The sequence below is a fragment of the Melanostigma gelatinosum genome, assembly GCF_949748355.1.
Source record: "Melanostigma gelatinosum genome assembly, chromosome: 19".
NCBI classification, from domain to species: Eukaryota; Metazoa; Chordata; class Actinopteri; order Perciformes; family Zoarcidae; genus Melanostigma; species Melanostigma gelatinosum.
Genome location: NC_136652.1, coordinates 15,208,356 through 15,235,777, shown reverse-complemented (window position 1 = coordinate 15,235,777; position 27,422 = coordinate 15,208,356). Strand labels below are relative to the sequence as shown.

At 44.0% G+C, this 27,422-nt stretch overlaps 1 protein-coding gene across 2 annotated transcripts; it reads right to left on the bottom strand.

The window, feature by feature from the left end:
• Positions 1-2,039: 2,039 nt before the first annotated feature.
• Positions 2,040-27,173, bottom strand: efr3bb (EFR3 homolog Bb). Of its 2 annotated transcripts, XM_079290452.1 has the most exons (24): positions 27,056-27,173; positions 26,438-26,577; positions 17,161-17,237; positions 15,075-15,202; positions 14,213-14,363; positions 12,563-12,684; positions 12,074-12,223; positions 10,134-10,268; positions 8,770-8,848; positions 7,664-7,799; positions 7,350-7,511; positions 6,948-7,059; positions 6,722-6,773; positions 5,958-6,130; positions 5,767-5,842; positions 5,403-5,564; positions 4,659-4,790; positions 4,491-4,558; positions 4,233-4,360; positions 3,771-3,862; positions 3,617-3,665; positions 2,420-2,526; positions 2,264-2,313; positions 2,040-2,164 (listed from the first exon to the last, which is right to left on the bottom strand). In XM_079290452.1, exons 2-24 carry the CDS (start codon positions 26,442-26,444, stop codon positions 2,059-2,061), a joined length of 2,454 nt encoding a protein of 817 aa, XP_079146578.1. In that variant the 5' UTR covers positions 26,445-26,577; positions 27,056-27,173; the 3' UTR covers positions 2,040-2,058. The 2 variants fall into 2 exon arrangements, with proteins under 2 accessions (XP_079146578.1, XP_079146577.1); XM_079290451.1 differs by lacking the exons at positions 26,438-26,577; positions 27,056-27,173 and adding an exon at positions 25,329-25,436.
• Between the last annotated feature and the right edge of the window lie 249 nt (positions 27,174-27,422).

Genomic DNA, 27,422 nt, shown 5'->3' with positions numbered 1-27,422 from the left:
TAACGACGATAAAGACACGCGTCTGCATGAATGTTCATATAGACACATGAACAAATACACACACACACACACACACACACACACACAAAATTGTGAACTGATCTGATACACTGGCATGTGTGGACGTGAATAAAGTAACAGAAGACACTACACTGTAAAATAACAATAAAATGAACAACCAACTGGACTGTGACACATGACAATCAGGGACAAACCAGACACTGCAGTCTACATTGAACAAGGCTGGCTGCAACGCGTTTCACGTCGCCGTGAATTCACAGAAGCGCAGGAGCGGGAGGGTCGGTCTCTTCACGACATCACAAAACTGACCACCACAGCACAGCAACAAGAGTGCACAATTTAAAAACACACACACAAAAAAAAAAAAGAGTCTGCTACCAAAAGGTTGAGCTGTGTTAGCCAGGCCAGTGGCACATTATTGCCATTATACCTTGTGTTTTTTTTATACCTGTGTGTATGTGCACACATGCACACGAAATGGCTTTTAGACTTGTTTGAATCTTGCTGAATGAGACGGGTTGCGCTGCTTGGAGGCCGCAGCAGCTGTTATGGCGTAAAAACAGAGTGCAAAACGTATTCCAGCAGGACTGAGAATATAACGGCAACAATACAGGTCACGATGCTGCTGCTGCTGCTAAAAACCTGTCCCCGACATCGGTGGCCATTCATGAAGTTGATTATTTCAGGTTCATGGATTCGTTAGCGGGACGCTTTCAGACTCTGCGTTCTACTGATTTGGAGATGATGTCGATTTCTACTGTGGGCTGTTCAGACCCTCGTCGATTCAACTCTTTCATTTCATGTGTTGCTGGTTATCTATGTGAGAATTTAACAAACGTATCTGAACACTAAGTAGCTCTCTTCCTTACTTATGGACACAATTAGTGCAGTGGCAGTCTAAAATTAGAATAAATATACAGTATACATACACACACACACGGAAAAATCTCCCTACTCTGTACATCAGCTTAAAGATTTATATATTTCTCTGTATATACACATTTATATGGACAGGAGAAAAATAAAGGATTCATAATAATCTAGTGTTTGATCAGGTAAACATCACAGTAAACACTTGAGAAGTTTAGTGTGGTCATGACTGTGGCGCAAGTGTGTGTTTTTGTGTATGTTTTTAACTTGAGTCACCTGTAAGGCACACTCACTTTGGGAGGATAGCACACAGCTTGACAGTTTTCTCTCATTTAAACCACGGCTAGAATAAATAAAAAGAAGAAGAAGAAAAACAAAAACTAGGTGCAGGAAATAAATGTCTGTCGTGAAAGAAAAAGTACTTTTGGCTGAACACTTAAAAGGCAAAACTAAAAAAAAAAAAAAAGAATAAAGCATTGAACACTGAAGACAGATGTTCAGAGCTGAGCAACATGGGCGATGGGAAGGATTAGCTTCATATTTGTAATGTATATATATCCATATTTCATTCAAACATACACGATCAGGTCAATTAAAATGCATCGAATTCACATTAGCTCTTCCTGGCCATGAAAACAATAGAAAGAAAAGAAAAGAAAAAAAAGGTATAAAATATCAATATCACTAAATCTTAATTTTGTGATCATAGTATGGCACCCTGTAAGGGACAAACTGGTCAAAAGAATGTCCAATAATTGCAGTGCTATCAAAAAGGTGACGTTACAGGACATGCGACAAGTCAATTCACTCTCAAGCCACAGAAGTGACTCAGATTTTCCCCTCACAGTTCTCTGCAATCTCTAAATTGAAAATCCAACCAGTGGAGTTTCTACAGACATCTAAGGAGAGCTGAGGGGAAAATCCACGTTTGCCTTTAGTGCTGCGTGTATTGACATTAGCAGGCTTGTTTTGGCTGCTATCACAGGGAAACATATTCCCAGACAACTAAGTTAATAAAGAAGTGGCTTGTTCTCGAGTTGGTCAAACAACCCTGTGGTTGTTTGACTCCATGATCAAAGATGGCTTAACAGTGAGGATCGGTTGCCCCTCCCAAATCCCTCCCGCCCCCTCAAATGTGAAACAGTTCTGTGACTTTGCTTTCCTGGTCTAGTACACACAGAGGTCAGGAAACTTCATCTCGTAGATGGGCACAGATCGACTCTGGCTTTGGCCATAACCTGACGAAATGGTCCCAGACGGGCTGGGCGGGGGTCTGAATGGGAAGAGCAAACAGTCAGCATCAGCGCGAGTTCAAAACACCTTCATCATCTTAGTCAGTATCACATTTTATTCCCAAAGCACCACCTCTTACCTGATTGTAATCTCAAAGATCTGATTTAGTTTGCTCTGCAGTAGTGTGGCCTAGACAGGACAAAAGCAGATCATATGAGACAATAGTACAAAGCTGAAGCAAGAAAAACTGTTTAAAATAAACAACACAGATAGAAGGAAAGTGTTCTCGTTGTACCCTGGCACCACAGTGGGCAGCTATCTCCTCGAAGGGGGCCTTCTGAAACTTCTCCACCACTTGTCTCCTCCGCTCCCTCTCCTGCTCCTCCATGCCCACGCTGTCCACTAGAGGGAGACACAAACAACATTTGCATTTCAACATCGCTCTGCGCTGCAGTGCATTGTACATTGAAAGTGACAATGTTGCGTTAGTGCTTCTCACTGCAGTAAAGGAAAGTTGTATGAACCCTTTCAATCTGGATTTAGATCTCATCACAGCACAGAAACCGCCCCGATCAAAGTCACCCACGACCTCCTCCCCTCTTGAGTCCTCCCTCCACATTACTGCCACAGCCCTCTCCTGGTTCAAATTACTCCTCTCCGACCGTGAACAGTTCATTAGCATCAATAAATTCAAGTCTGACACATCCCCTTGTCTCTCAAGGTGTCCCTCAAGGTTCAGTACTCGGCCCCCTCCTCTTCATCCTCTACCTGGGCGACTGTGGCTAAGTGGAGAGCAGGGCCGTCCTTCAATCAGAGGGTCTTATGTCGATGTGTCCTTGAGCAAGACACTGAACCCCAAAATTGCTCCCGTAGCTGTGCCTACGGTGTAATGTGATAGAATCTGAATTGTAAGTCGCTTTGGATAAAAGCGTCTGCTAAATGACTGTAATGTAACGACATCATGCGCCACCATGGTCTCCATCTCCACTGCTATGCTGACGACACCCAGCTCTCCATCTCCACCAAATCCATCACCCCCACCACCAACAAGTGCCTCAAAGACCTTAAACTCAACAGCGACAAATCTGAAATCCTCCTCATCGTCCCCAAATCACAGCACAGCTTCTCCCTCTGCATCGATGGCACCACTGTTCCTGCTTCCACAACATGTCCGTAACTTCGGAATCATTTTTGATCAAACCTTCTCCTTCGAACGCCAAACTTCAATCACATCACAAAAAAACGCCTTCTTTCATCTGAAAAACATCGCCCGTCTCCGCCGCTCCCTCTCCTCCTCAGCCACTGAGACACTCATCCACGCCTTCATCACCTCTCGACTGGACTACTGCAACAGCATTCTGTACGGCTCAGCCACCAAAACCATCAACAAGCTACAATACATCCAGAACTCAGCTGCCCGTCTGCTCTCCCACACCAGACCACATCACCCCCAGTCCAATGTCATTTCATGAATACTTTAAAAAGGACGTACCGATGGCATTTTTCAGGGTTTCAAAAGTGATCTCCTCTGCTGGTGTCCTCTGGAGAAAAGAACAAGAAAAACGTAGTGTATGATGATCCAACAAGGTACTTTAAACTTCCCTAAAGGGGATACATTTGATTTCTGGAGCGTGAAATCTCTTTACCTCCTCTTTCTCCGGACTGTTCCTGGACTCCACCTCCACCTGCAGTGAGATGGTCTCCCCGATGCTCTTCCTCTTGGACAGACGGTCCTCATCTGGAAAGAGAGCACAGACCTGTTTTCTCTTTTTCTTAAATGTCTGATGCATTTATTGAGTCTGTAAAACCTGAGTAAACCCATATCGAATAAGACGGAGCCTTTGATGATCTGACAATTACTATAAAAGGTGAAGCGGCACCATAAAGACACTAAGTTAGAGAGTGCTTGACCTTTTAACTCAATGATCCAGGCACAGGCCTCAGAGCTCTGCCCTGATCACCAACACAAAGTTGTAACACGCCGGCAAGCTGACACACATTATTCTTATTTATTTACTTGAGGAGAGGAGCACATTTCTCACTTTGAGAATTCCTCTCAAATACACAGCTGTATTTTGAACTCGATGTGAACAAAAGAGATGCATTACCAGTATACTGAGGGACATAAGGCGTAGCCAGTCTATCGGTGTTATAACCACTTCCTCCGAGGACCTCTGTGATCTTCGACTGGAGGAACAAAACATCTCCTTCTACCTTCTCCAGTGAAGAAAGCAGCCTGGGAAGAAAGAGGGAGCAGTGATATACATACAGTATACAGGCTGACGACTATTATGAAATATAAAAATATCAAATGTAGCAATGGTATAGTTTGGGAGAAAGGAAAACTAAATGAGGCTGGTTCATACTTCGGATTGTCAATGAAGACGTCCTCGGGCAAAAGGTAGGGACTTTCTTTCTGTCTCACCTCAATTACCTGCAGGACAGATGGAAAAGGCTCTGTATTAAAAAGAGGTTCTTGGTATTCACTTGTACACACACATATTTATATATAAACAAAGGAGCGCAGGCCAGACCTCGTGTATGTGCTGGCAGAAGGCTGGGACGGTGGTGAGCTGGCAGATGAGGTTGAGGTAGGCGGCAGCGAGGGCATGAACAGCACAGCGGTTGAAAACGGGCAGAGCCTCGTCGGTGGACAGAGCCAGGTCCTGACGGGAGACAGAGAGACATCAGCAGGGAGCGCTTCAACGTATAACCCCCTGCATGAGGACCTCAAGCACACACAGTCTCCATAACTTGTACAGAATAACTTCCTCAAATACACTCAGCCTTGTTAGGACTCTTTGACTGTTCCCACCTCTTAATCTTGTGTTATTTTATTTATTTATTTATTTTTTTACATAAAAATATATATAAAAAAAAAAAATATATATATATATATATATATATATATAAAAAAAAATATATATAGGCTTTATTTACTGTTATTTTTACCACTCATCTTGAGATTTTGAGCCTTAATCGAAAAAATTATGGTTGAATAATTTTAGAAAAATCATTAGCTGTAATTAATAAAGCGTGTGCATCCACTATTTGTAACATGCTCATTGGTTTTCTTTCCAGTCCACATTGTTTTGATATAATGTGTATAGACCTATATTATACATGTATATAGTTTGTTTTAAATATCGTTTGTATGTGCAAGAATCCTCGTCTATGGTGTCCTGTGTAAAACGATCATCATGTCACATATTCAATAAAAAGTTGATCACGGATAACTGCGTCTGGAGGTTATCGACATTACATCGACACATCAGTACCTGCAAGGCAAGCGCCAGGCGAATGAGGTCCACCACCACCTCTTCGTTAGCCAGCTCCACGCTGAGAAGACCCAACAGAGCGAAGAGCGACTCGTAGTGCTGCCGGCCGCTGCTCTGCTCCTTACAGCCCAAGTAGATGTGTCGATACAGCTGCTGGCCGTGCTGTCAGCGGGATGAGAGGACGCTCTAGAGTTTAAGTGGCTACTTTTTCTGCATCACAAGTATTTTCAAATGTCAGAAACAACACTTTGATGTGTAATGGATTTTTTGATTTGTATATTTTTGTTGTCATTGGCAGGGAATTAAACTTAATACTGAATTCAAATGATACACAACTCAGCTCTAAAATGGCCAGACGGCGTACCTTTTTCATGAATAAGTTGTCCTGTCTGGAACATTTGTCCACTTTGAGTTTGAGCACAGAGATGTCGGAGATGATGCTGCGTAGAGAGAAGGCACAGCGATTAACGCACTTCCATTGCACCCAACGCACTAGAAATGAAGCTCCACAACACAAACGCAGAACCACCATGTTCCTGTGTATGCTGTCCATACCTTATGTCGGAGAACTTGGGCGTGTTGTCGTGCCTGTCGATGAGACTGAGAAGGATCTGGAGCACCAGCAGCCGAATCTCTGGATCCTCCGTCAGAGAGAAGGAAAGCAGCGGCTCCAGGAAAGAGGTGGGGAGTGCCGTCAGCATGTTGGTGTTCTGGAAACCGGCCGTCACCTGAGAGATGAACGATCACACTTTACAGCCTGCAAGCTACAACTCATTTCTAAAACACATAATCAGAGGGTTCACCAGGTTCATACATGTAACTGTCAGATCAAGTCTGAAGAGGCCACTGACTGATTTTCGATCTGTTGCATGTCGAGATTCCGATGTTTGATTCGGTTTACGCGACATAAAATACTTTAATCCATCTGGATAGACGGATGGTTGCTTTCACAAGCACACATATTTAGGGTTTAGTTCAAAGAGACCACCAGAAAGGTAGCCGTGCTGAGCGAACACTCCTCGGATGAGATCATGGGAAGACAAACGTGAAGCTGTGCAGGGAAATGAAAGACGAGGTTAAAAGAATTGTGAGACCATTAGAGTGCTGCCAAACACACACGGTTTGTGGAACACAAGAGCTGTATGCCGAGATAAAGTTTGATAGACGACAGCTATCAGCTGAAATGTCACTCGGACTGGACTGAATTTACTACACAGCTTGTAGCACTATTATATAAACCACTTTAAAGCGGTGTAAAAACCCACACGAAGAACCGATTGCCATTTTGAATTATTAATAACGCAAGGCTGAAAACGTACCTGGACCAAGGACTTCAGTAACATGACCTGAATCATCCTGGTACCCTCGGGTCTGGAGATGGAAACAAATTCAGATACAAATTAAAACCCTTTGATTCACCACCACTCAGGTTTACAAAGTACAGTTGACTGAAGGACGGAATGGAGTAAAATAGAGGATTCCATGAGCACATGCAGCATTCGGTTTTGTGCATATGTAGCACAATGAGAGCAGTGACTAACTTACCCAGAGCCTGAGGAGGGCAGAGCTGGGTGAATCCCAGGGACCGGGATCTTGCCCATGATGAAGAGCATGACCTCTGACCTCTGGTATGTCGGCAGAGTGTTGGCAAATGAACCTAAAAGAGAAAGAGAGATGGGCAACAGATGGGTAGGAGGAGGATTTGGAGCAAAGGGAAAGAAAAGAGAGATATGTGCGGAAGAAAGAAGATGAGCACTAGTCTGTACAAAACCCACACATGTACACAAAGGCATGAATACAGACAGAGGTAAACATAATCATCACAGACAAACTGTGTGTGTGTGTGTGTGTGTGTGTGTGTGTGTGTGTGCGTGTGTGTGCGTGTGTGTGAGAGAGAGAGGCTTTGCAAGACAGGATCACACACACACGCACACACACGAGACTCACCAATGGTCCTGATGACAGCCTCCTGCAGCTGCCTCTCCTCGTGAGCTTTGATGATCTTTGTGCCGATGTTGGTGCTGCCGTCATAGGAGCCGGTCAACTCGTAGTCCACACTCAGGCGGAGCTGCCGCAGCAGTGTGTTAAACACCTCCAACACGGTGGGGCCTGCAAACACGAACAAGTGAACGATCAAAAGACTAGTTCACCCCTAACACACACACGACAGGGGCTCCAGACTGCATGATGCCACTCACAACTCGCGAGCCTGTAATTTAAGAGTGTATATGCGTGTGTGTGTAGTGTGTTAATCTCCTCACCTACAGAGCCGCTGGCTGCAATGGCGGCCGCCTCCAGTAAAACCTCCACTATCCCAGCTCGCACTGTGGCTGAATTCTTGCTGTTAGCGTCCAGGTGACCGAGGAGCTGCTGGATTACCAAGTGAGAGTGCTGGGACTAGGAGAGAAGGAATGAATGAAGCGAGATTAGAAAAATACAAGATGGCAGCATGGGCGTTGCACTCTGTTGTGCTTTTTCTGTTTTTGTTTGTTTGTTCAGTTTTCAGCTCTCTGGGTACAAGTTCGAAACTCTCGGAAAGTAACTATTTCACCGCTTTTCATACAACCAGAATGTTTTGCAGAGCTTTTAGTTGGCGCGGCAGCAGCTCTGTATGGGATCACCAGGAGACGCAGACGACTAGATTCGATTTCTTTGTCCCAGGGGGATGTTTGTTTCCACAGCCAGTACACAGAAACATAGATATACAAATAGCGGCGTACAAACCGTTCAGATATACACTAAATCGTCACGTATGCACTCATTCAGCTCAGCTGAGGCAGATTGTTCAGGGCTGCTACGGCAGGAGGTTGCCGAGTGTTCTGTGTATCTGACCAGACGGCAATAATGTGAAGTGGAGTGATCCGTGTCATCTGATATTTTGAGTGCTCGGCATGTAATGGCTCTGAGGTTCATATCCCAGTGTGTGTGGGATGCTGGAAGGCGTGTTTTGTTTTGTTGGTGATGACGAAGAAGCAGAGGGAACACTGCAACTTACAGAACACTTGACTTGTATATGAACCATTTATTATATTGTATTATTAGTCTCTCATGTTTTTTATATATATTTACAGAATATTTCTACACACTAAACTTATTTTAACAGTCCCGTCTATCCTTTACCTTTATGTGTCCAGCTCTGTTTATTTTATAAAACTAGTTTTGGCTGTAAACCCCCCATGAATACTGGAGACATGTTTCACACATACGAGATTAAAAAAAAGATTTAAAAAAACATGGTGAGTGAATCACACATGATGTTTCAGGTTGTCATTATTTGGACCTGGATTCATGGTCAACAAGGTGAACGACAGAATAAAAGAGGCGAGGAAGAGGTGTTTGTGGATACGTAGGCACTAAAATCACTCACCTGGATAGAGTACATGATAATTTTAAAGCAACGCACTGCAAAGGTCTTTCCCTCCCATAGAGAGTGGTTATCCAAATGCCTGAGGGAACACAGACAGGAGGGGAGGGATGAGGAGGATGCAGAAGATGTCATAATAGAGTCACAGTAATAATGGAGCGCAGCAAGGGATAGAGAGAAAATGCTGTATATATACACTGCAATGTTTACTGTTCACAATCAATGAGTAAAGAGTTTATAGAAACGTGGGCATTTGACTCCGTCTTTCATTGTTGAATGTAGTCAGGATGTTGATGTAAGATGGAAAACCTTATCAATGGTAACAATCAGTAACAACATCCATTAAACATGATCAAGATCATTACTACTGAATCCTTAAGTACACAGAGAAAGACAGGAGGAGGAGTCAGAGACGGAGACAGTGATGGATGGACGAGAGCTGGTCTCACTCAGCAAAAATGAGATCAATTTAAAGAAAATTAAGAGAAAAAATGAATTGGATAGATAAAGAGTCTTCAAAAGAAATACAACTGTAATATATAACTGCACAAGCAAATGGTAACTACAGTTGCAGATGGATGTTGGAGAACAAAATCAATCAATAAAGGCATTACAACTTGGATCCAAACTAAAAGAATGCAGCTGTAGCAGTATTCCTGGAAGTGCATGACTCATGTAGAAATACTGAAATATTTTATCCGCAGAATTGCTCAGCAGATTTCTGAAACTAATTTGCTTTTAATCTAACATCTATTGGAAAATTAAACCATATCGTCAGCCTGCTACATCAGCTGAGGTGCAGGGAACGAAGCCAAGAGGGGCAAAGAACAGGTGGCTACACTAAAGACAAAAAATGAAAAGTCAAAAAGGAATAGTTGATGTCTGGGGCTCAGAGAGAGATACAGGGAACCGGCTGAGACAGATAAAAAGAAAGAGAGAAAGAACAATAGAGCTGTACATATTTAAACTAGAGAGAGAAGGAGGAAGCGTGAGATGAAGAGCGAGACAGACGATCACAGAGGACATCCACAGCTAAATCAAAACACCACAGAAGATGACCTCAGAAGCACGATAAAGCTGCAAGAATTAAAACCTTGCAAGGTAGACCTCAACATAAATGCAGTCACATACAATTCAAAACATCCCGTCTGCAAATCATGCACTCACATCTAGTCTGGAACAACTATGTAACCTTGCGTTCACCTTGTCGCGCCCCGTCATGCCAATCAGTGCACAGATGAATATGCAGCAACGCGGCGTTAACATGCATCCTTTCCTTCCGTTTCAGTCAATGCGACAAACAAACAACACATAAAAGGAAGGAATCCCAGAAAGAGGATAGAAGAGTTGAGTAGAGGTGGTCTCACATTAACACCGGCGTGACGGCATTCTTGATGTTGCCGTAGGCGGCTCGTCCCAGCAGCTCCCTGAAGCAGCGCTCCGTCAGCTCCACCGGGCTCTCCTTCTCCTTCTCAGACGCCTGCAGCGGAGAGGGGGAGCGGCTGGTCGGGAGCAATGCAGGTGAGGAAGCAGACGAGAAGGAAAGGAGGGGAAAGAGAGCAGGGGGGGGGGGGGAGTCGGGGAGGGAGGGGGAAGAGAGGGGGGGGGGGGGGAGTGAGAGTGAGAGTGAGAGAGAGAGAGAATGGACAGGAGCTTGAAATCAATTTGATTCAATAACACTAATGTTTCCACAAAGATTAGATTTCTTGCACAAACACTCTCTGGACGGCCATGTCACTGCAGCCTTCCCGCCCGAGGTTACTCTTCCCTCAGCAGTTTGTCTACAGTGAGAATGAGGACGCCTGCGTTAGCCGGCATGTGTGAACGCATCCGTTATCATCAACAGGAGACATGTCCGTGTCTAAGTTGGTGTGTGTGGCCACTCGCACCAGCCCGTCTCATGCAGAGTTAGTTAAAACCTTCACTATAACGCCATCTTAGTAATGACAACCCTCGGGTGGTCCGCCAATGACGGCATCATTTATTAACCGCCTCACTCTTTCATCTTGCGTGCTGCCTCTCTAACTTACGTCAAATCTATAAAAAACAATGACATCGACACCGGTTTCACTTTAAAGGGCAAAATCTTAAATGTAGCCATTTTCTTTTAGGGCTGCCAATGTGGAAAACGCAGGTGAGTTATAAGCTGCTGGTGTTAAAATGTTGCGCATTTGTTCAGCAGTAACGAATAATGTTTACAAAGCAGTTACAAAGTGCTTCTAAAAACACACCCACAGTAGACGCGTAGCTTTGTCGAATGATTTGGAAACGAGAGCAAATCAGCATAAAAGCCTATTTGGCTGCAGCAATCTGACCTCCCATCTGCTTTCATCAAACAATTCACGGGGGGAGGTTTTGAGTCTGCGGCGGTGGTAATGTTAAAAAGGCAAGGACCATTTCTGTTCACATTTTCTGCTGAGGCAACGGCGAGAGGAAAAAATGCCCGTGGGACATTCAGCTTTTGCAGGTACCTGAACACCTCATTAAAACCAGCCGATCATGCTTGCAGTTGTTCTTGAAGTACGTCAGTATCTCCAGAAATAAAACAGAAATTTGTCTCAGCTGTCAGAGGGCTCGACTAAAACTGTGCCCTGGTTTGATCTTTAAATTAACTTGTAACGCGTGCATGGGGATTAATGCAGAGAAAAATGCACCATCTGTGAGTTTAATTAGACTGTACCGACTGCTGTGGATTTTATGGATGCTAATGAGTGAGGATGCACAGCAGGGGCCGGCGTCATAACACACACACAGAGAGAGCGAAGGGAAGCTGAGAGGGAACTGTGTCTCTGCTGGAGTGTCTGTCTCTCGATCTGTCGCTCTCTTTTCAATAAGCTTCGTATTTCCATCACCGTACTTTCTATTATCTCCCCCCTCCACCCAGTCGTCAAATGTTCTTCTCTCTGCCCTCCCCCTTTTGCTTCCCTAACCTTCAGATCTCGGCACTGACGTCAAAGTGAATTTCAGTATGTGGAATACTGCCAAGAAAGGGAGGCTCCAGACTCTGGCAACCTCTAGCTCTCAATGAAATTGTGATGCTATTATTCTCCACCCATTGCACTCTTTTTCTTCAAGCTCTCCCCCGTTCTCTTTAAATTGTTCTTGCCATGTCTTTGTCCTTGGATGCTGCAGGACAAATATGGCCTAACATAAGACTAAACCGGTCGGCTGCAGGGTGACTGATGTGTGCAGATGACACGCTAACACCAGGGCCGTATTCACCTCAGGTCAGTGTGTTTTACAGGTCTGATGAACAGCAACATATAAAAACCCAATCAGTTCACATCTCCCTTGTTAACACACTCACCTCTCCGTGCGCTCTCCGCTCTGCAGGTTGAAAAGCAAAGAGGGGACGATCTTGTCCATGTGCTGAGGGTCCCAGATGTTGGCCTGCAGCTCGTCGTTCACCGTCTTCCTCACCACACCCTGCAGGCCCTTGATACCTGCCATGCGGATCCTTGGAGGTAACAGAAATAGAAGAGCGGGTGTCAGGCACTAGACATCGTTTGACGGGTAACCGAATCTATAAATGGATGATTTATATTTAGGAAATCTTATTTTTATCTAGGTTTTAAGTCTGGATCCCTCAGTGTTTGGCTGTTACCCTTAAATTCTGCAGCTCTACATTTAACCGTTCAAAGATGTCACTTTGTCTATTTTCAGAAGACAGGATCAGAAAGATGTAAGTGTCCAGAGGGAGTGGTAATCTATAAAAAAAAGACTTCATGGAGCAGTCGAAAAACAGAAAGTACTTCATAATTCTCCCTCTAGCGCTATCAAGCATCTGTCCACTCACTTAGTGCGGATGTCAGGGTCCTCGTAGCTAGAGTGGCACATCTCACTGAAGCGGGACACAAAGAAGTCATAACTGCGGTGGTACGATGGCGTATCCTCTTCTATGTTGGCAAACTTCACAAACTGAGAAGGGAGAAAAATAAAATACATTTTCATGTCAAACTGAAGGAAAAGTCTCCTCCTCAAAAGGCTCTAGTTTGTTGGGAGATTATTTAAATTTGATTAAAAACTCCTTAATGAATTAAGCCTAAATCCCCATGATGAATATCTCACAGGATAAAGTTAAACCACAGGGCCATAACATCTCAATTAGAGTGAGGGCAAAGGGGGGGGGGGGGCTCCCACTGGGCCAGAAAATGTCACTGACATTTAGCTTCACAGCACCCTCCAATTAATAAATGATGAAATGGATTTCTTTAGGATCGCGACAGAACGGATGCTACCTGAAGCAAGAACAAACAGCAGATGGTTATTAAAGTACATAAATCCCCCATTCAGAAACACAGGCTGGACTAGTGCAGTAACCCAAACAAGCAGGAATAAAAAGGAATTCATGGAGCAAATGAAGAGAAACCCCTTGTGAATCCATTTCCTGCTCACAAAATGAGTGTTTGGAGTGGGTTTGTAATGAAAAGAAGTACCCTTGAGCTAATTAAAGGACGTGATCCCATCACTACATCTGTGCTCAGTTGCTGCAGTTAATTGCTGAAGCTGTCCAGTGTTACCAGCAGGTATACTGGGCAGCTTCTAGGTATCAATGTATCGACTCCGCTGAAATGGGCTCTCTACCTGATTGAAAGCTTTGAGCCTCAAGGATGGAGAGATGAGATTATGAACACTTTTGTTGTGACAAAAGGCCACACCGGGAGAAACTAACCCCTGCCCGGAGTCTTTTTTTCCTTTTCTTTTTTTAAATCACATCACATAAAGCAAGCTGACAGAAACACTAACTCGGGTGCAGATGTGTTGAAGAGTCGGCTTGTGTTAGAAAGGGCTCTGCAGGGAAAGAAAGGGTTGAGGTCAGAGAAAACCCGGCGGAGTCTTGTGGCGATAAACTCTCTAATCTGCTCTCGTCACCTCTCGCTGACACTGGTCTGGTACAGCATTAGCTTGCACTGAAAAATACAGAACATGTATAGTTCTGTGTGTGAGGAAGCCCGAGGTTGTGTTTGTACAGTAGGGATTTTCTGCAATTACAGCAAAACTAATCCCAATCAATATCGTCACCGTGTTCAACAACAAGCACTCTGAATGCAAAGCGTTAAATTAGCACATACTGCAAAACTCAACTATTGACTACTAGTGATGCACAATTAATTACACGCAGCACTGATGTGTGTGTGTGTGTGTGTGTGTGTGTGTGTATGAATGGATCAGTATAGGGCCTTTGCATTTGTCCTAAATACACACTCGTGAGTTTGTGCAAGGGAGACTGGTAGCATGAAGATTATGCGTGAGAGGCTGGCGTGACGCGTCAATCTTTGCAGAGCTTTGCCGCTGTGGTTCTGCAGCTAATCTCATTTCCGCTCATCCAACAGCGCCGATAGCTGCACATCAGAGGATACTCATCAACGTCATAAACTGATGGACAGAAAAGCTACAAAATGTTAGTTTTTTGTTCTAAACTGGTAATATTGTCGTGTAAACTCACAGAGTTGGTTCCGAGGATCTGCAGGCTGGGTTTGTCCGACTCCAGCAGCTTGCGCACCATCTTGAGGAAACTCTCCACGAACAGGTTGATGCTCTGACAGTGGCAGGCCATCAGCAGCTGGTCCAGGGCTTCCATGGCTATGCACACATACCTGAACAGGAGGGGAAAGAGACACAGAAACATCTGGATGACGCCATTAACCCTGTAGGCAATGACAACTGTTTGGATATCTGATATGGATATATGCATATTCTAAATGTCTAACTGCACACAGCAACAGAAACATAAATGTGATAAGCTCTGCCAGAAGAACTATGGAAAGTCGCATATTGAACAGATTTCAGCCGGACTCAGCCAAGTGTAAATGTATTCTGTGCAGGCTGTTTGCATTGGCGAGAATCGTCACAGCGTTCTCGTCATGAGTCATAAAAAACATCAACTCCTGTGGCATATTAAGTAAGTACAGAGTGTACAGAAACCCTTGATGCCCAGAAAAGTGTAAAGAACACAGACGTATCTGGTGTAAATTCAGCGGCATAAAAACTGTTTGCATGTGGGTTACATGAGACCTGTATCCCTTTCGACAGGTCTTTAAAGCATCTTAAGCTCTTTGGTGGACCGTCAGTGGAAATCTTTATCGTGAAAGGCTAATCTGTGCACCATCCATTACTTCCCAGCAAGATGACTTTAGATTCTTATCACCATTTTAATGCGTTCACTTCAACTGTGTTGAATTTAAATCAGTTAAGTTCACGTGTGGCAGAGAATAAACAATACAAAAGAAATATGCAAACAGTATTTCTTGAGACAGCCGAAATGCTTTTTACGAAATCTTGATGCGTTTTGAATGACTGACGCTCACCCGTATCTGTGTCGGGCCACATCCCTCGACAATCTCTCAGACAGGTAGGCTCCGATACGGTCAAGCTTCTCTGGAGCCGACAGGGCGTAGAATGTCAGCTTCTCCATGTTGGCCTTCACCAGCCCATCCTAGGAGGGAGACAGAGGGGAGACAGGAAGGGGGGGGGGGGACAACAAGATAGAGACAATAAGAAGACTTTCGTGTCTCATTTGCATGGTTTAGAATCGGAGAGGATTGTTACACCCAAAACAAAAACATCAGTCACTCTCAGGTCAGAGGAGACGCACACGAGTCTGGTATGTGAACTAAACAAAGAAGCAGCTGATTAAAACAAAACGGGCGTTTGCTTTCACTGAGAAAAAAAAAACATCAGTGGCATTTTGCACTAAATCAGGGTGAATAGATCATGATTAATTAATGTGTTCCACTACTGTTATTAACATGTCTGATGCAATAGTGTGTGCTTCTCCTTAAAACCCAAATTGTATTAGTAAATCTAGTTCACAAAGTTTCACCACCTACTTTCCCCCTTGACCCACTTCACTGCTCTTCAGTCTGGTCAGGGAGGATTTGTTGGGAGTTATGCACTCCAAGCATCCTGTAGCAACACAGCTATGCAATGCAACGTGGCTCTAAAAATACTGACCGTGATACACGGGCAGAGCATCATTCATCATTTACAGAAATGCCCCCGAAAAAAAAAAAGAGAGCGCGCGAGAGAAACGTGAGCTGGGAATATGCGAGCAGGAATCCCATTCTGACTAGTAAAAGCACAGGTATTACTAATTATATTTACAACGGTCTATTCAAGCACTCCAGTAAGTCACGCCAGTGAGCAGGCATGTACGACACCGGGAGCCTGAACTGAAGCAGTTCAATGGAATTCAGCCACCGTTCATTTCTCCACTTGTGGTTTTTTTCCTCATATTACATGTAGCATCAACTGCCTTTTGGGCCAATGTAAGATCTTAACCGTCCCGGGGCTTTCCTATTGTGCACTCCGGCTCATTGGCACGGCTTCCTGGCACACCCCAGTGAAATGAGGGCCTCGTTAATGTTATTAGTTGCACCGGCCCTTTCAAGTCAAAAAAGGGCCAATTCCACACGTCAGCGGCTTATTCTAGAGGTCAGCACCGGGCGATTCTAAAACATCCTGTGGCTTTGAATCCAGTGCAGGCTTTTTTTTCCCAATAGTTTAAGCAATATAATTTGTAATTTCTTCCTAATGATGAAAATCCAAGCATACGCAACTATATGAAACTAGCAATGCACACTACTGTGGTGCCCCTTACCACCAATTATCTGGGAGAAACACAGAAATATAGCAACTGTGTACAAAACACATCCACAGGCTCACACAGTGAGACACTTCTTTTTTTTTTTTTTATGTAAATGTTATCAGACGGCTTCGTTATTCCCCAGCTGCTGGGATACAGTTAGTTACAGTCTCCGCAGCCCTGGGAGTACAATGACCAGACGCGCACGGAAATGAGGTCTGCTGGTCCTAGTACGTCCTGTATGCTGCAGACTTGGCCACGGATGTGATTGGTAAAGTGGGTTACTGCGGTAGCAAAGAGGCAAAAAGAAAAAAAAGTTTCCTCTGCGACAAACCGTCTCGTTCTTCTCCACCCGAATGATTCTCTTCATGAGTCATCTGGATCAGATCTCAGACGGTGAGCTGAGGTTTGATACAGACAGCTTTAAAGTAGATAGTTCGGTATGGAGGCGGTTTTCTTATCACCTCTATCTCACTCTTCCTTAAATCTCAGACAATGTCACAACACTGTGTTTATATTCATTTTCCAGGGACTACAGACCAAAAAGCTTCCAGCTAAATCTGGTACAGCGCATTTTCTCAAATATGCGTTCTGTTGCGCACTGTTGTCGAAATTAACCTTAATAAAGTGCTGCAGGGATGACGTACTTAAGTAGGCCAACCTGGTTCCCCCAACAAAGCGCCAATGGGATTTTTCGGATGTACACAATCACACAGACAACAGGGGAATCATTATCGACCTCAGACAATAAATATACTTGTTTTAGGGTTCAGAAAGGCATTATTAAAAGAAACAGTCGAGCTTCTCACCTCCGGGTCTTCTGGGAAGATGTTGTCCACCAGTCTCTTGTACCGAGGCCTGAGCGCCCCGCAACAACCACAAACCCCTGAGGAAGATGAGAGATGGCGGGGGGGGAAGGCAGAGGGAGATGCTCAGTTACACTTGCAACATGACTGGCAGAAATGCAATAAAAACAAATGCAAACAATGCGCAAGAAAGTCTTCTTTTCTGCTCCTTCTCTGTTGTCGCACTATTCACCAGAGCCAAAGTAATAACGTACGTCTTAAATCAGCCTCTTGGGTAACATACTGTAGGTTTGGTAGTTATTGACACTAATCGGTGATATACAGCCAGTCTAAGGCAGCAACCAATAATGGCTTCACATTAACAACATACTGTATCCTCATAAAGGAATTGGTGGGACACTCAATGATGAAAAGCAAGAACATAAAGGTCAACCAAAGAATAAATGAAAAGACATGTGGCGCTGTAACGACTGTCAAATTGGCTCGTCAGCAAGGAAACCACAGCTGCAGCTAATAAAATAATAATGGGTACGGCAAGTACGGACAATCGTCTCAGTATTAATGTTAGGGCCTTGTTTAAGTGACACACTTGAATATAAATATACACGTGGTTCATGTTTATTAGGTGCTGAGCTTTATAGCCCGCTGTGATAGGTTCAGATGATCGGCTGGAGTGCAGAGAAGCAGGGATGTTCTTGGGGAGCTGCAGAATACAGACGGACAGACGTCCATCACAAGCTTTCATTGCGTCAGGGCAAGGAAATATAGCAAGCATCCGCTAAACTGCAGAGTCATTTAGTACCCTGCAATAATACAAGAAGCTGCCAAATGTTGGATTACAATCACCAGTGGCGTGGCGCGATGCCATCAGTCAAACCACTGGGTCCAAGATTAAAAACATCACACGGACAAAGTGAAGGTAGTCAGATATGGAAAGAATGTGGTCACAAGATTACAGACTCGTAGAAAAGTGCAACACACTAAAGATTGATTTCTCTGACTTTGTATTGAGGAGAAAAGCAAGCTAGGCAGCAAAGAGATGGCTGGATTGTGATTGGTTGAAGAAATTCAGCAGTGGTGAGTCATAAGAGGACCAAGGAAGAACAAAGAAAGCTCAAAAAAAAAGGAGATATAACCTCTAAAAACACCATTTAACATAATTTGTGACTCCTGTTATGCAGCTCTGCATAACAACTATTATCTCCCTGCTGACACCAAACAAGGATATATGAATTTAGGAGTCACATGACAGAAAGTAGGTCATTCTGCTGAAAGCAATGCAGTCACTTCTAATGACTGGTTTATAACCTGACACTTCAGATAGAGACAGTAGAAGTGTAACGTAGGTAAGACGAGCAAAACAATCTGCTAAAAAAAAAAATACATATTTTCTACCCTTCCTCCCCCCGAACATCAGTTCCCTTCCCTCTTTTCTCGCAAAGGAAAAACGTTTCATTATTCATTTTTGCTGTTGCACAGATTGAATCATTTCTTGCTGACGTGGCACTAAAACCCCATTCTGAGTGCATAGTGACCGGATATTAACAAAATTGCCAGCTGTCCCCCCCCGCCCCACAGTGTGCTGTATACGACATACAGTAGATGGAGATATGTAGGTGCATTTAGTGTAAAGAACTCATGAACCAACCAACAAAGCCAGGGAAAGCTCTGTCCACACTGTGAATACAGAGATTAGTTTGCCCAAACCAGCTGTCAACTGTGCTACACGTCCTAAAAATCACCCCAAAAAAAAATCTTTTTCTCAATATTAAAAAAAAACAACTGTGCACATTTCACACAGATAATGGAGGCTATAAGCCGCCGCGTGCCTGACTCACTAATACAAATGGATGAGCCGAGCTCAGCTATAACACCGCTTCACAAGACACACAACAACCAAGTTCCCACTGAGTACAGTAGATTTCAACCAGAATATATAGAGCAAAGTCAACAAATTTATACCCAAAACACTTGAAATCCCATCATCAACTTTCTATTGTCAATAAAATCTCAGAAAATTGTAAAAAAAATAATAATGCCATGACAACGTCCTAAAGGCTGAAATCACAATTTCCTTTTTGCCATTTTTGCTTGAAAAATGACTTAAACAATAAATCGATCATCAAAACAATTGTCGGTTTAGCTCCATCTTATATTGCCTGAATGTCCATTCATTCATTCATAGATATGTTGTGTGGATTTCACTAAGGTGATGATTTAAATAAGGATACTTAATAAGTTTAATATTTTGGTTCATTCCCATCTTTGTTAAATCTTTAAGGCAGATAACAATAACAATGTGACCGCCATGAAACCAACATGTTCTCTGTCACACTTCATTATTTAAAACAAAGGACAATGTGGCTTTAAAACACGATCGGTTAGCCCTGTAGGTACAGTATGTATGGAGGCCATCTTTTACAGCAAAGCCACTGAGGCAATAAAGATTAAATGGCTGCCTTGAATAAGAGCTTTTTATCCAAAGCCCTTTACAATTTGAATCTCATTCACCCATTCACACGCACTCACCGATGGCAAGCAAGCTACCATGCAACGTGCTACACTTTAGAGTGCTGCCCAAGGACACTTCGACATGTGGACAGGAGGTTTGAATCCCCGACCCCGGCAGGCCCGCTCTACCTCCCGAGCCACGGCCTCTTCTGGGCCAAGTCCCTGCATTCACTAGCCTCCTGGTGCGTTATCAGTGACCTACACCTGGGAGGAGGGCAGTCAGTACAGGACAACATCTCCTTGAAAAGCCTCTTAATGGAGAGAAAAAAGGGATTATTAGGCCCTGAACCTCTGTTTAAAGGCCTCGGTGTGCTCTCTAAAAGTTCTGCTGAACTCCACAGCAGGCGCTCTGCTGGTGCTTAGGCTTATCTCCGACAGCCGGGTGTCTATTCATAGTGCTGCCCCTCTCTCTCCTCCATCACTTCAAACACTAATGAGGCCTCTTCTGCACCCCTCCCTCTGTCCCGTTGTCCCTTCCTGCTGAAACCCACCAAACCTCTCCTCTAACACCTGCTCTCATCCTTGCTGTATTGGCCCCGGGCCCGAGTGTAGGAGTCGCAGAGGATTTAATGAAAATGCAGCGGGTCCCACGAGTGGAAAGGGTTGAGGACAAAGAGAGTGACAGAGACACAGGCAGCTAAAGAGAGAAAGAGAGATGGAGGTGTGACGGGGGAGGAGGATTGTGATGCACCGAATGAGTCACAGATCAGTGCTACTTATTGCATCGTCTCTGTCCAGCACAGATCCGTCCTCTCTGTCAGCACTGCAGTAGAGAGGGACGAGATTTTTGGGGAGGAGAAGAGGGATTGCGTATACACAGGGAAACCAGTGGTGCTCCACAATCATTTTAACAGCTCAGTGGGTGTAGCAGTTTACCGGTACATGTTATTTCCCCTCCAAACGCATTTTCCATTACAGGTGGGTTATATTCCTAGCCACTTATTCTTTAAAGTTGCTGCGATTGCTTGTTTGTTTTTAGACCAGCTGGCATAGGCCAACTGCACGCAGTTATATAATAAATATTATAACTATACATTTGAACAGTTTTGACAAACGCCAATCAATCTTAAAGCAGAAAAGTAGTTTCTAAGTTTTCAGAGGCTTGATGAAAACCAGCTGATGTTGCTCAAAGTGGTACGTGCTAGTCACTATTGGACTGCAACTCACGATTATTGTCATTATCAATAAACGTATTCTTTTTTTTCATCAAAATATCCAAGCAAACAGTCTAAAAACCCCAAAATATTCAGTTTAAATTATATTAAAAAGGGGAAAAGCAGGTTTTTTGTGCATTTTTGCTTACAGTTACAACTCTGAAAATGCAACTGCAATCATTTTTCCATTTAGTACCATATTTTACTTCTAATGTGCTTCAAAGTGAGCTGTGATACCACGTTTCCATTGGAAATGACTCCAGCTGCCTCACCGAGAGAACACTGAGCTTCAGAGTTGTGTTGAGTTTGTGTGAAAAACAAAGAGTGTGTTTCTGGTGTTGATGATGGGTTAGTGTGGAAACAGCTAAGAGAGATCAGCAAGGTGGGTGGACAACAATTTGGACGACAGCGGTGAAAAGCACGCACACACACACACAGGGGGTCTCACGACATCCACCCACTCTGCATGGCGAGCTGACAACACATTTAGGGGCTGGACACCAAGTGGCTCCAAACACACTGACGCATTAAACCCCCACAGACACACACACACAGAGCGATGGATTACTGGTTGTTGGTAGGAGGACATCTCTGCAGCCTGGTGCACCAGACGTGGGGAACTTTGGCCCATGTGACGCATCTTACTCTTTTCCCTGATTGCCGATGCTAAGCTACACATCCATGCAGACTGAATTAACGTGTGCACACATGTGCAGAGGGGTCTCCAGCCCCTCAAATCACCCCAGCAAGGAGCCCAGCCAATCACAACGCTATATTTATCCCTGTAACAACGGGCTGGTACATTAACGGATTACACTCTCCATTTCCCCCAGGATCTCAGCTTAACATTTCCACATTAGGGTGAGCAAGAGATAGAGAGAGGAAGTGAGACATGTTTGTGCATGACACTATAAAAATAAATAGAAATATCCTCCACACACTGGCACAAACACGTTCAAGTGATCATTGCAGTACTGCTGCACCTATCGGCCCTGGACAATAGCACACCACAAACCACATTTGCTCATTAATATCTCAGACAAAATTAATTTATCTAGAGGAATATAATATTCAAACTACACACACAGAAGGAAGTGAGTGACGAATAGCCCGGCACATCTTGCAGTATCGTATCTGCTGTCCCGAAGCAGCTCTGTTGTACCTAAAGTCCCGTGGCTGACAAGAGAGAGTAAATATAGTCCTGCAAGGAGAATATCAAACACACTGTGGATCTCTCTGTGTGTGTGTGTGTGTGTGTGTGTGTGTGTGTGTGTAGTTGTGAGAGAGCGTGACAGAAGCGCCAATACACATTTAGACCTCACCTTCACCTCGGTCATGCAAAGCGCTGGTTTTAAGCACTATGTAGCCACCTGCACGCTGTGTATGTACACCTGTGCATAATGCATGACACTTCTCATGATGGTCAGAATGCATGTTGCCCTTCAGGAGTGTTATTACATAAGAGTGTTGGGGGAGGGGGGGGGGGGGGGAGACAGACAGACCAAGTCCTGCTATTTTTACAGCAGCAAAACAAAAAACATCCTTAAACCGTAGATTCACGCAGTAAAATGCAAAGCACACACACACCAGACGTATATACGCAGAGAGAACAGGACAAGAGGCGAGGAGAGCGCACGGACATATTTAGATAATGAGCCCGGCGGATTCAACTGCCAAACCAATATGCACATTAGCTGTCGCTCAATGAGTTCAAATGTGTTGCGTACATAACCAGAAAATCAATCTACGCCAACACACACACACACACACCTCAGAATGCATCTTCAGGCTATAGACACACATGCACACTGCGCACACACTTTGCCACGGGTGGAAGCAAACATGGCTGTTATAATGCGAGCAACATACTGATGCACAGACCCGGCTGCCAACACATCCTCATGGCACAAGGCCAATCAGACACTCTGTGAAACACAGTCAAACAGGCGGTGAAAGCGGGCTTCGAGGGACTCGAGCCCAGAGAACCGTTTCCATACAGCAGCGCGCTGCACAGCGAAGCCGAACTGAGCTTGTTCTTCTGGTACGCAGTGTCTGTACTCATCAGCCTTCTAACCAAAGCCTTTTTCTTTTTCCATCAATAGTCCGCAAACTCAAAGCAAAGCCGACTACATTTGTAATTAGTGCTAATCAATGAACCGTTTATCAACATGTCCCAGTAACAGCAGAGCGACAGTAAACGCCAACACCAAAAGGGGGATTTCTTCATGATCTCAAAGTTTCACAGAAAAGTACCACCGTCACTTTAACAGCACGTAGACTACGTTTCCCGTTGTCAAACATGGAGTTAACATGTGCTACGGAAGACATTGAAGAATCACAAAAAACGAGAGGCTTACAAGAAATCTATACACTCATGACAATGTCTCAAAGTCCACCGTACAGATAACGACAAGATTTGGCAGAATGTGTTACAAGACAAAACGTTACCACCTCGAATATGACAGAAGGAAACTATTTGAGTAAAACAAACAAGTATCTCATTACCAAAAATAAACATCTTCAAAAGCGGTGTCTCCTAATTTAATAGACTCTTCACAAGAGTCCAGGTTCCCATAATGCGCCTTCGGGAGACGTTACACTGTGGTGACATCTGCGGTCCATCAGCTATGAGGAAACGCGTTTGTAGAATGGAGGAAAACTGGCTGAACGCTGGCAGCTTCACATTACACACACACACACACACAAAGTGGAAGAGCGGTTGTAATTCTTACCGTACATCGATCGTGATGTTGAGAGTCCCTCACTACAGACACTTGTGTTTTCTCAATGTAGCTCCAGTCATACAGAGACACTACTGTGCCAAGAGGCACTGAAAACACACACACACACACACCGGCCGCTCACGCTGGTATAAACGCCTGCACGTGTGCGCTTGGAGCTAAAATGCGCACCGTGATTGGTGCAGAGCCTGGCTCGATGCACTGAATTACACACACTCTCCCCGCTGTGCAGACAGACAGACACAGACACACACACACACACACACACACACACAGGGGGCAGAAAGGCAACATCAGAGAGAAGCGTGCCGTGATGACCTTGGATTTTCCCGTTTGTCTTCTGCAAAAGCGCTCCTTCTGAAGGGGGGATGGGGGGGTGCAGATTTCACATGCTGGCACACACACACACACAAACACACCCACCTCGCTTCTAACCATTTTCTCAGTCGCAGAGAAAGAAAGGGGAGAAATGGGGGCGGGTGGGGTGAGAATATGACAGAAATATGCACTACAGGGATCGACAGGGAGAAGACCTCCCACCCACGCAGTCTCCTTCTCCTCCTCTATCCACGCCGTGGCGGCGTCACTCTTTTCCCTCCTCATCATCATCATGCCTCCTGCTTTATTTACTTTCAGTTTTTCCTTCTCTGCTGATGCAACTTTCTGTCACGTTTCCTTCCATTGTCCAGCTGAATACCAAAATGTCTGAGTGATTATATAACCACATTTACTGCTTATTTTTCATGTAAAACTGTGAAATATTATCCACTACTACACAAACCCGATGATACTGCAGTGTCATTGTAATCGCATGGATGAGAGCTTGAAATAAAATATATGCCGACTTAGCTTTTTGTTCATTCACCTTTTTTCCCATTATTCCAAACATCAGTTTATAGAAAACATTGCATGAACTTTTTTTAAGACTCGTCATTTAAAAAGATGATTTGGAATCAATCTAAGATAGAACTGGCTTGTACGGTGTGAGAAAGTGAAGTTCCCTCATAAAGCTGGGTTTTTGCAATCACCAAAAGTTCACAGCTGTCACAGAACCTGGACAGAGGACCACATCAGGATTGCTTAATTGAATTAAAGATGGTGGCAAATTGCTCTCAGTTGAGCGGTTCGTCTTTAGTCTGCATCCTCTTACTGTACGATACCATCATCCGCTGCTTAGAGCAGGTTTATTCATCTCTACACTTAATGTGAATTTCCAGTTTTTACAAGGATCTTGTGAGATATTGCATTGCTTGAATATTAATCCAAATCCTTTTCAATCAAGCTTTGTGTTGCTCGTTCTCACATGCCAGATATTCCGGTTGCTGATCAGCAATATTCCCTGTGGATCACTAAGCATCTCTTACCCAACGGAGAGCATTTCAGATTTTATCAATCAAAGTTTTTATCAAAGTAAACATGAAGACCCAGACTGACAATGAATGAAATTTCCTTACAAAAATTAGTTTTTTTTTTAAAAATCACTATTTTACAGCAACCTGTGCCAAGTACCAATCAGCCAGTGTTTCTTCTGTTGGCCGATTCAAGTGTTCGAGTACCCTCTACAAACTATGAAATATGCTAAATCAATTTTTACAAGACAGCAAGTCAAACCCAATCGCTAGTTTCCTTTTTGCGGCTCGACATGTTTTTGTAGAACATCATGGAACCATGAGGAAGAAAGCAACTTTTCTGTGAAATAGTGATCCGTTCAGAAACAGAGAAGGAGCCAGAGGGAGAACAGAGGAGGTGGTGTTGTGTCACTTACCCTTGCCAACGCGATGGTCCAGTAGGGTACGACAATCCAGTGCCAGCCTCTGAGAGGCCGGGACATCGGGCGCAGGCAAGGGCATGGCAGGCAAACAGACACGCAACAGCCCACCAACACACACTACTACTCCTTTTACAGGATCAGAAAAACTCCTAACCAAAGCTAAAAACAAACATGCAAAACTATAAGCAACATGCTGAACATCCTTAATTCTATGGCTATAATTTAACAAAAAAAAGTTTGAAAAGTAAGCCGACCAATACTCACAAAAAACTCACTGCCGTCAAATTCGCAATTCCTTGATAGATAAGCTAAATGCAAAGTTTACCAACTCGCATGCATCCACAACTCTCTGGCTGCAATAAACATTAAGACACATGCACACGCAAAACATACACTCCCTTAGTCAAGCCGAAACAGAAACGCCATCTCCAAATTCTTTAAAAAAAGTTTCACACTGGAACAAACTCCCAAATCCCTTTGAGTTCTTTCTGAACACCAACTTGCATGTCCCTGTCTCGAGGCTTCTTAGTAATTTATGTTAGTACATAGGCAGATTGACCGTATTAACAAAGAGATTAGCGATTAGTCCTTCAACAGCAGCTCTGCTCTCTGTGTGCGCCTCTCTCATTAATAAACATCTCACTAACACAATGGACCTCACTATCCACCCAAAGAGAGGCAGGGAGACACAGGGAGAGGGTGGAGAGAGGCTGGGAGAGAGAGGGGCACTGTGGGACAGCCATTCAGTCAGTGGGCTTGAGGTTCAAGGAATGTAGCCATCAGCAGAGATACCAACAAAGGCAAAATGTCTGGTGAGAGATTTCTGTGCAAATTCACACACAAGAACAGACACATCTCTCTCTCACACACACACACACACACACACCTCTCACTCACACACACACAAACACACACCTGGGACACTGATACAAAGCTTCCACGATCAGTAAATTATCTATTGTGGATTTGGTGAAGCAGCTCAAACTAGCTGTGATGTCCTCAGCAGCCCACTTCTTCTGCACTGTCCATATTAAAGTTTTGGAGGGCCGTACATGATGCCTTCAGACAGAGTACAGGTGTTTTAATAGTTCGGGGTTGCCCACCTGTCATGCTGGATTCTTGTCACAAGGCGGCGATGTTCTTCCAGATTCACAGAGGCAGGAAGATGGGTGGCACTTCAGCCCCGAATAAGAGTCTCCAGCGGCGGTCCAAAAATCAGGAAAACGGCTGGATTGTCTTTGGCCTGTGCAAGTTTGTATTCCAAAAATTAGCCGATGCCCTCATGCATGTTGTTGTCATCAAAACACGGGAAGTACAGGTCGTCAACGTTTAACCTGACCCGTGCCAAGTAAGTAATTTAATGCACGATAGTTAACATCTTATAATACACCGGGACAGAAATCCCAAATCATGACAGTTGCATGTAAATAAAATAAACGCTAACGTTAGCAATGCTAGCTTTTAAAGGTTGTCATCCCACGTTAATGTGTCCTCTCGTAATAGCTTAGGTTACTCTATACTTTCCCTTGATTTCGACTAGGTTTAGACATACATTCACGGCTGTCAAATATAGCAACATTGACTCATTATTCAGAGCCATAGCTATTCGGCTATGCTAGTAGCAAAGTATGCTAACGTTAGCTAACGTTAGCTGTCTGACTTGCTCAACGAGAAATCCCCCTGGCTGCCAACGTTGATTGGTGTCAACACTGATTACTTACCATGAAGTGAACAGAATTAAAATCCTTAAAATGTGTGGCATGCAGACAGTTAACATCAGCCACCTTGACTAAAGTTCAGCCCAGGACAGCATAGATTCAGTCACAGCGTTACTGTTCCTCCAGCTGACAGATGTGACTGGCTAACGTTAGCGCTAAATAGGTAACAGCCCACCACTAGTCACTAGTGTCATGTTTGAATACGTGCAGTCTAGGCGCCCACTGCCGTATCTTTATTCATAACCCTTTGTTTTACTGGATACATATTGAACAGCACATCACACAAATACTCTATCAGATGTTTGGTCAAATAAATGCTATAACATTCCAGAATAATAAGTGTATTGTGATTTAAAAAAAAATATGATAT

What these genes read in the sequence shown, in the direction of transcription:
- efr3bb (XM_079290451.1), bottom strand. Translation starts at nt 25,413, where the DNA reads ATGCCCTTGCCTGCGCCCGATGTCCCGGCCTCTCAGAGGCTGGCACTG. An exon ending in AACCCTGAAAAATGCCATCG is followed by an intron (nt 2,527 to 3,616) that starts GTACGTCCTTTT and finishes GTCTCCCTCTAG; the next exon opens with TGGACAGCGTGGGCATGGAG. An exon ending in CTGCCCACTGTGGTGCCAGG is followed by an intron (nt 2,314 to 2,419) that starts GTACAACGAGAA and finishes TGTCCTGTCTAG; the next exon opens with GCCACACTACTGCAGAGCAA.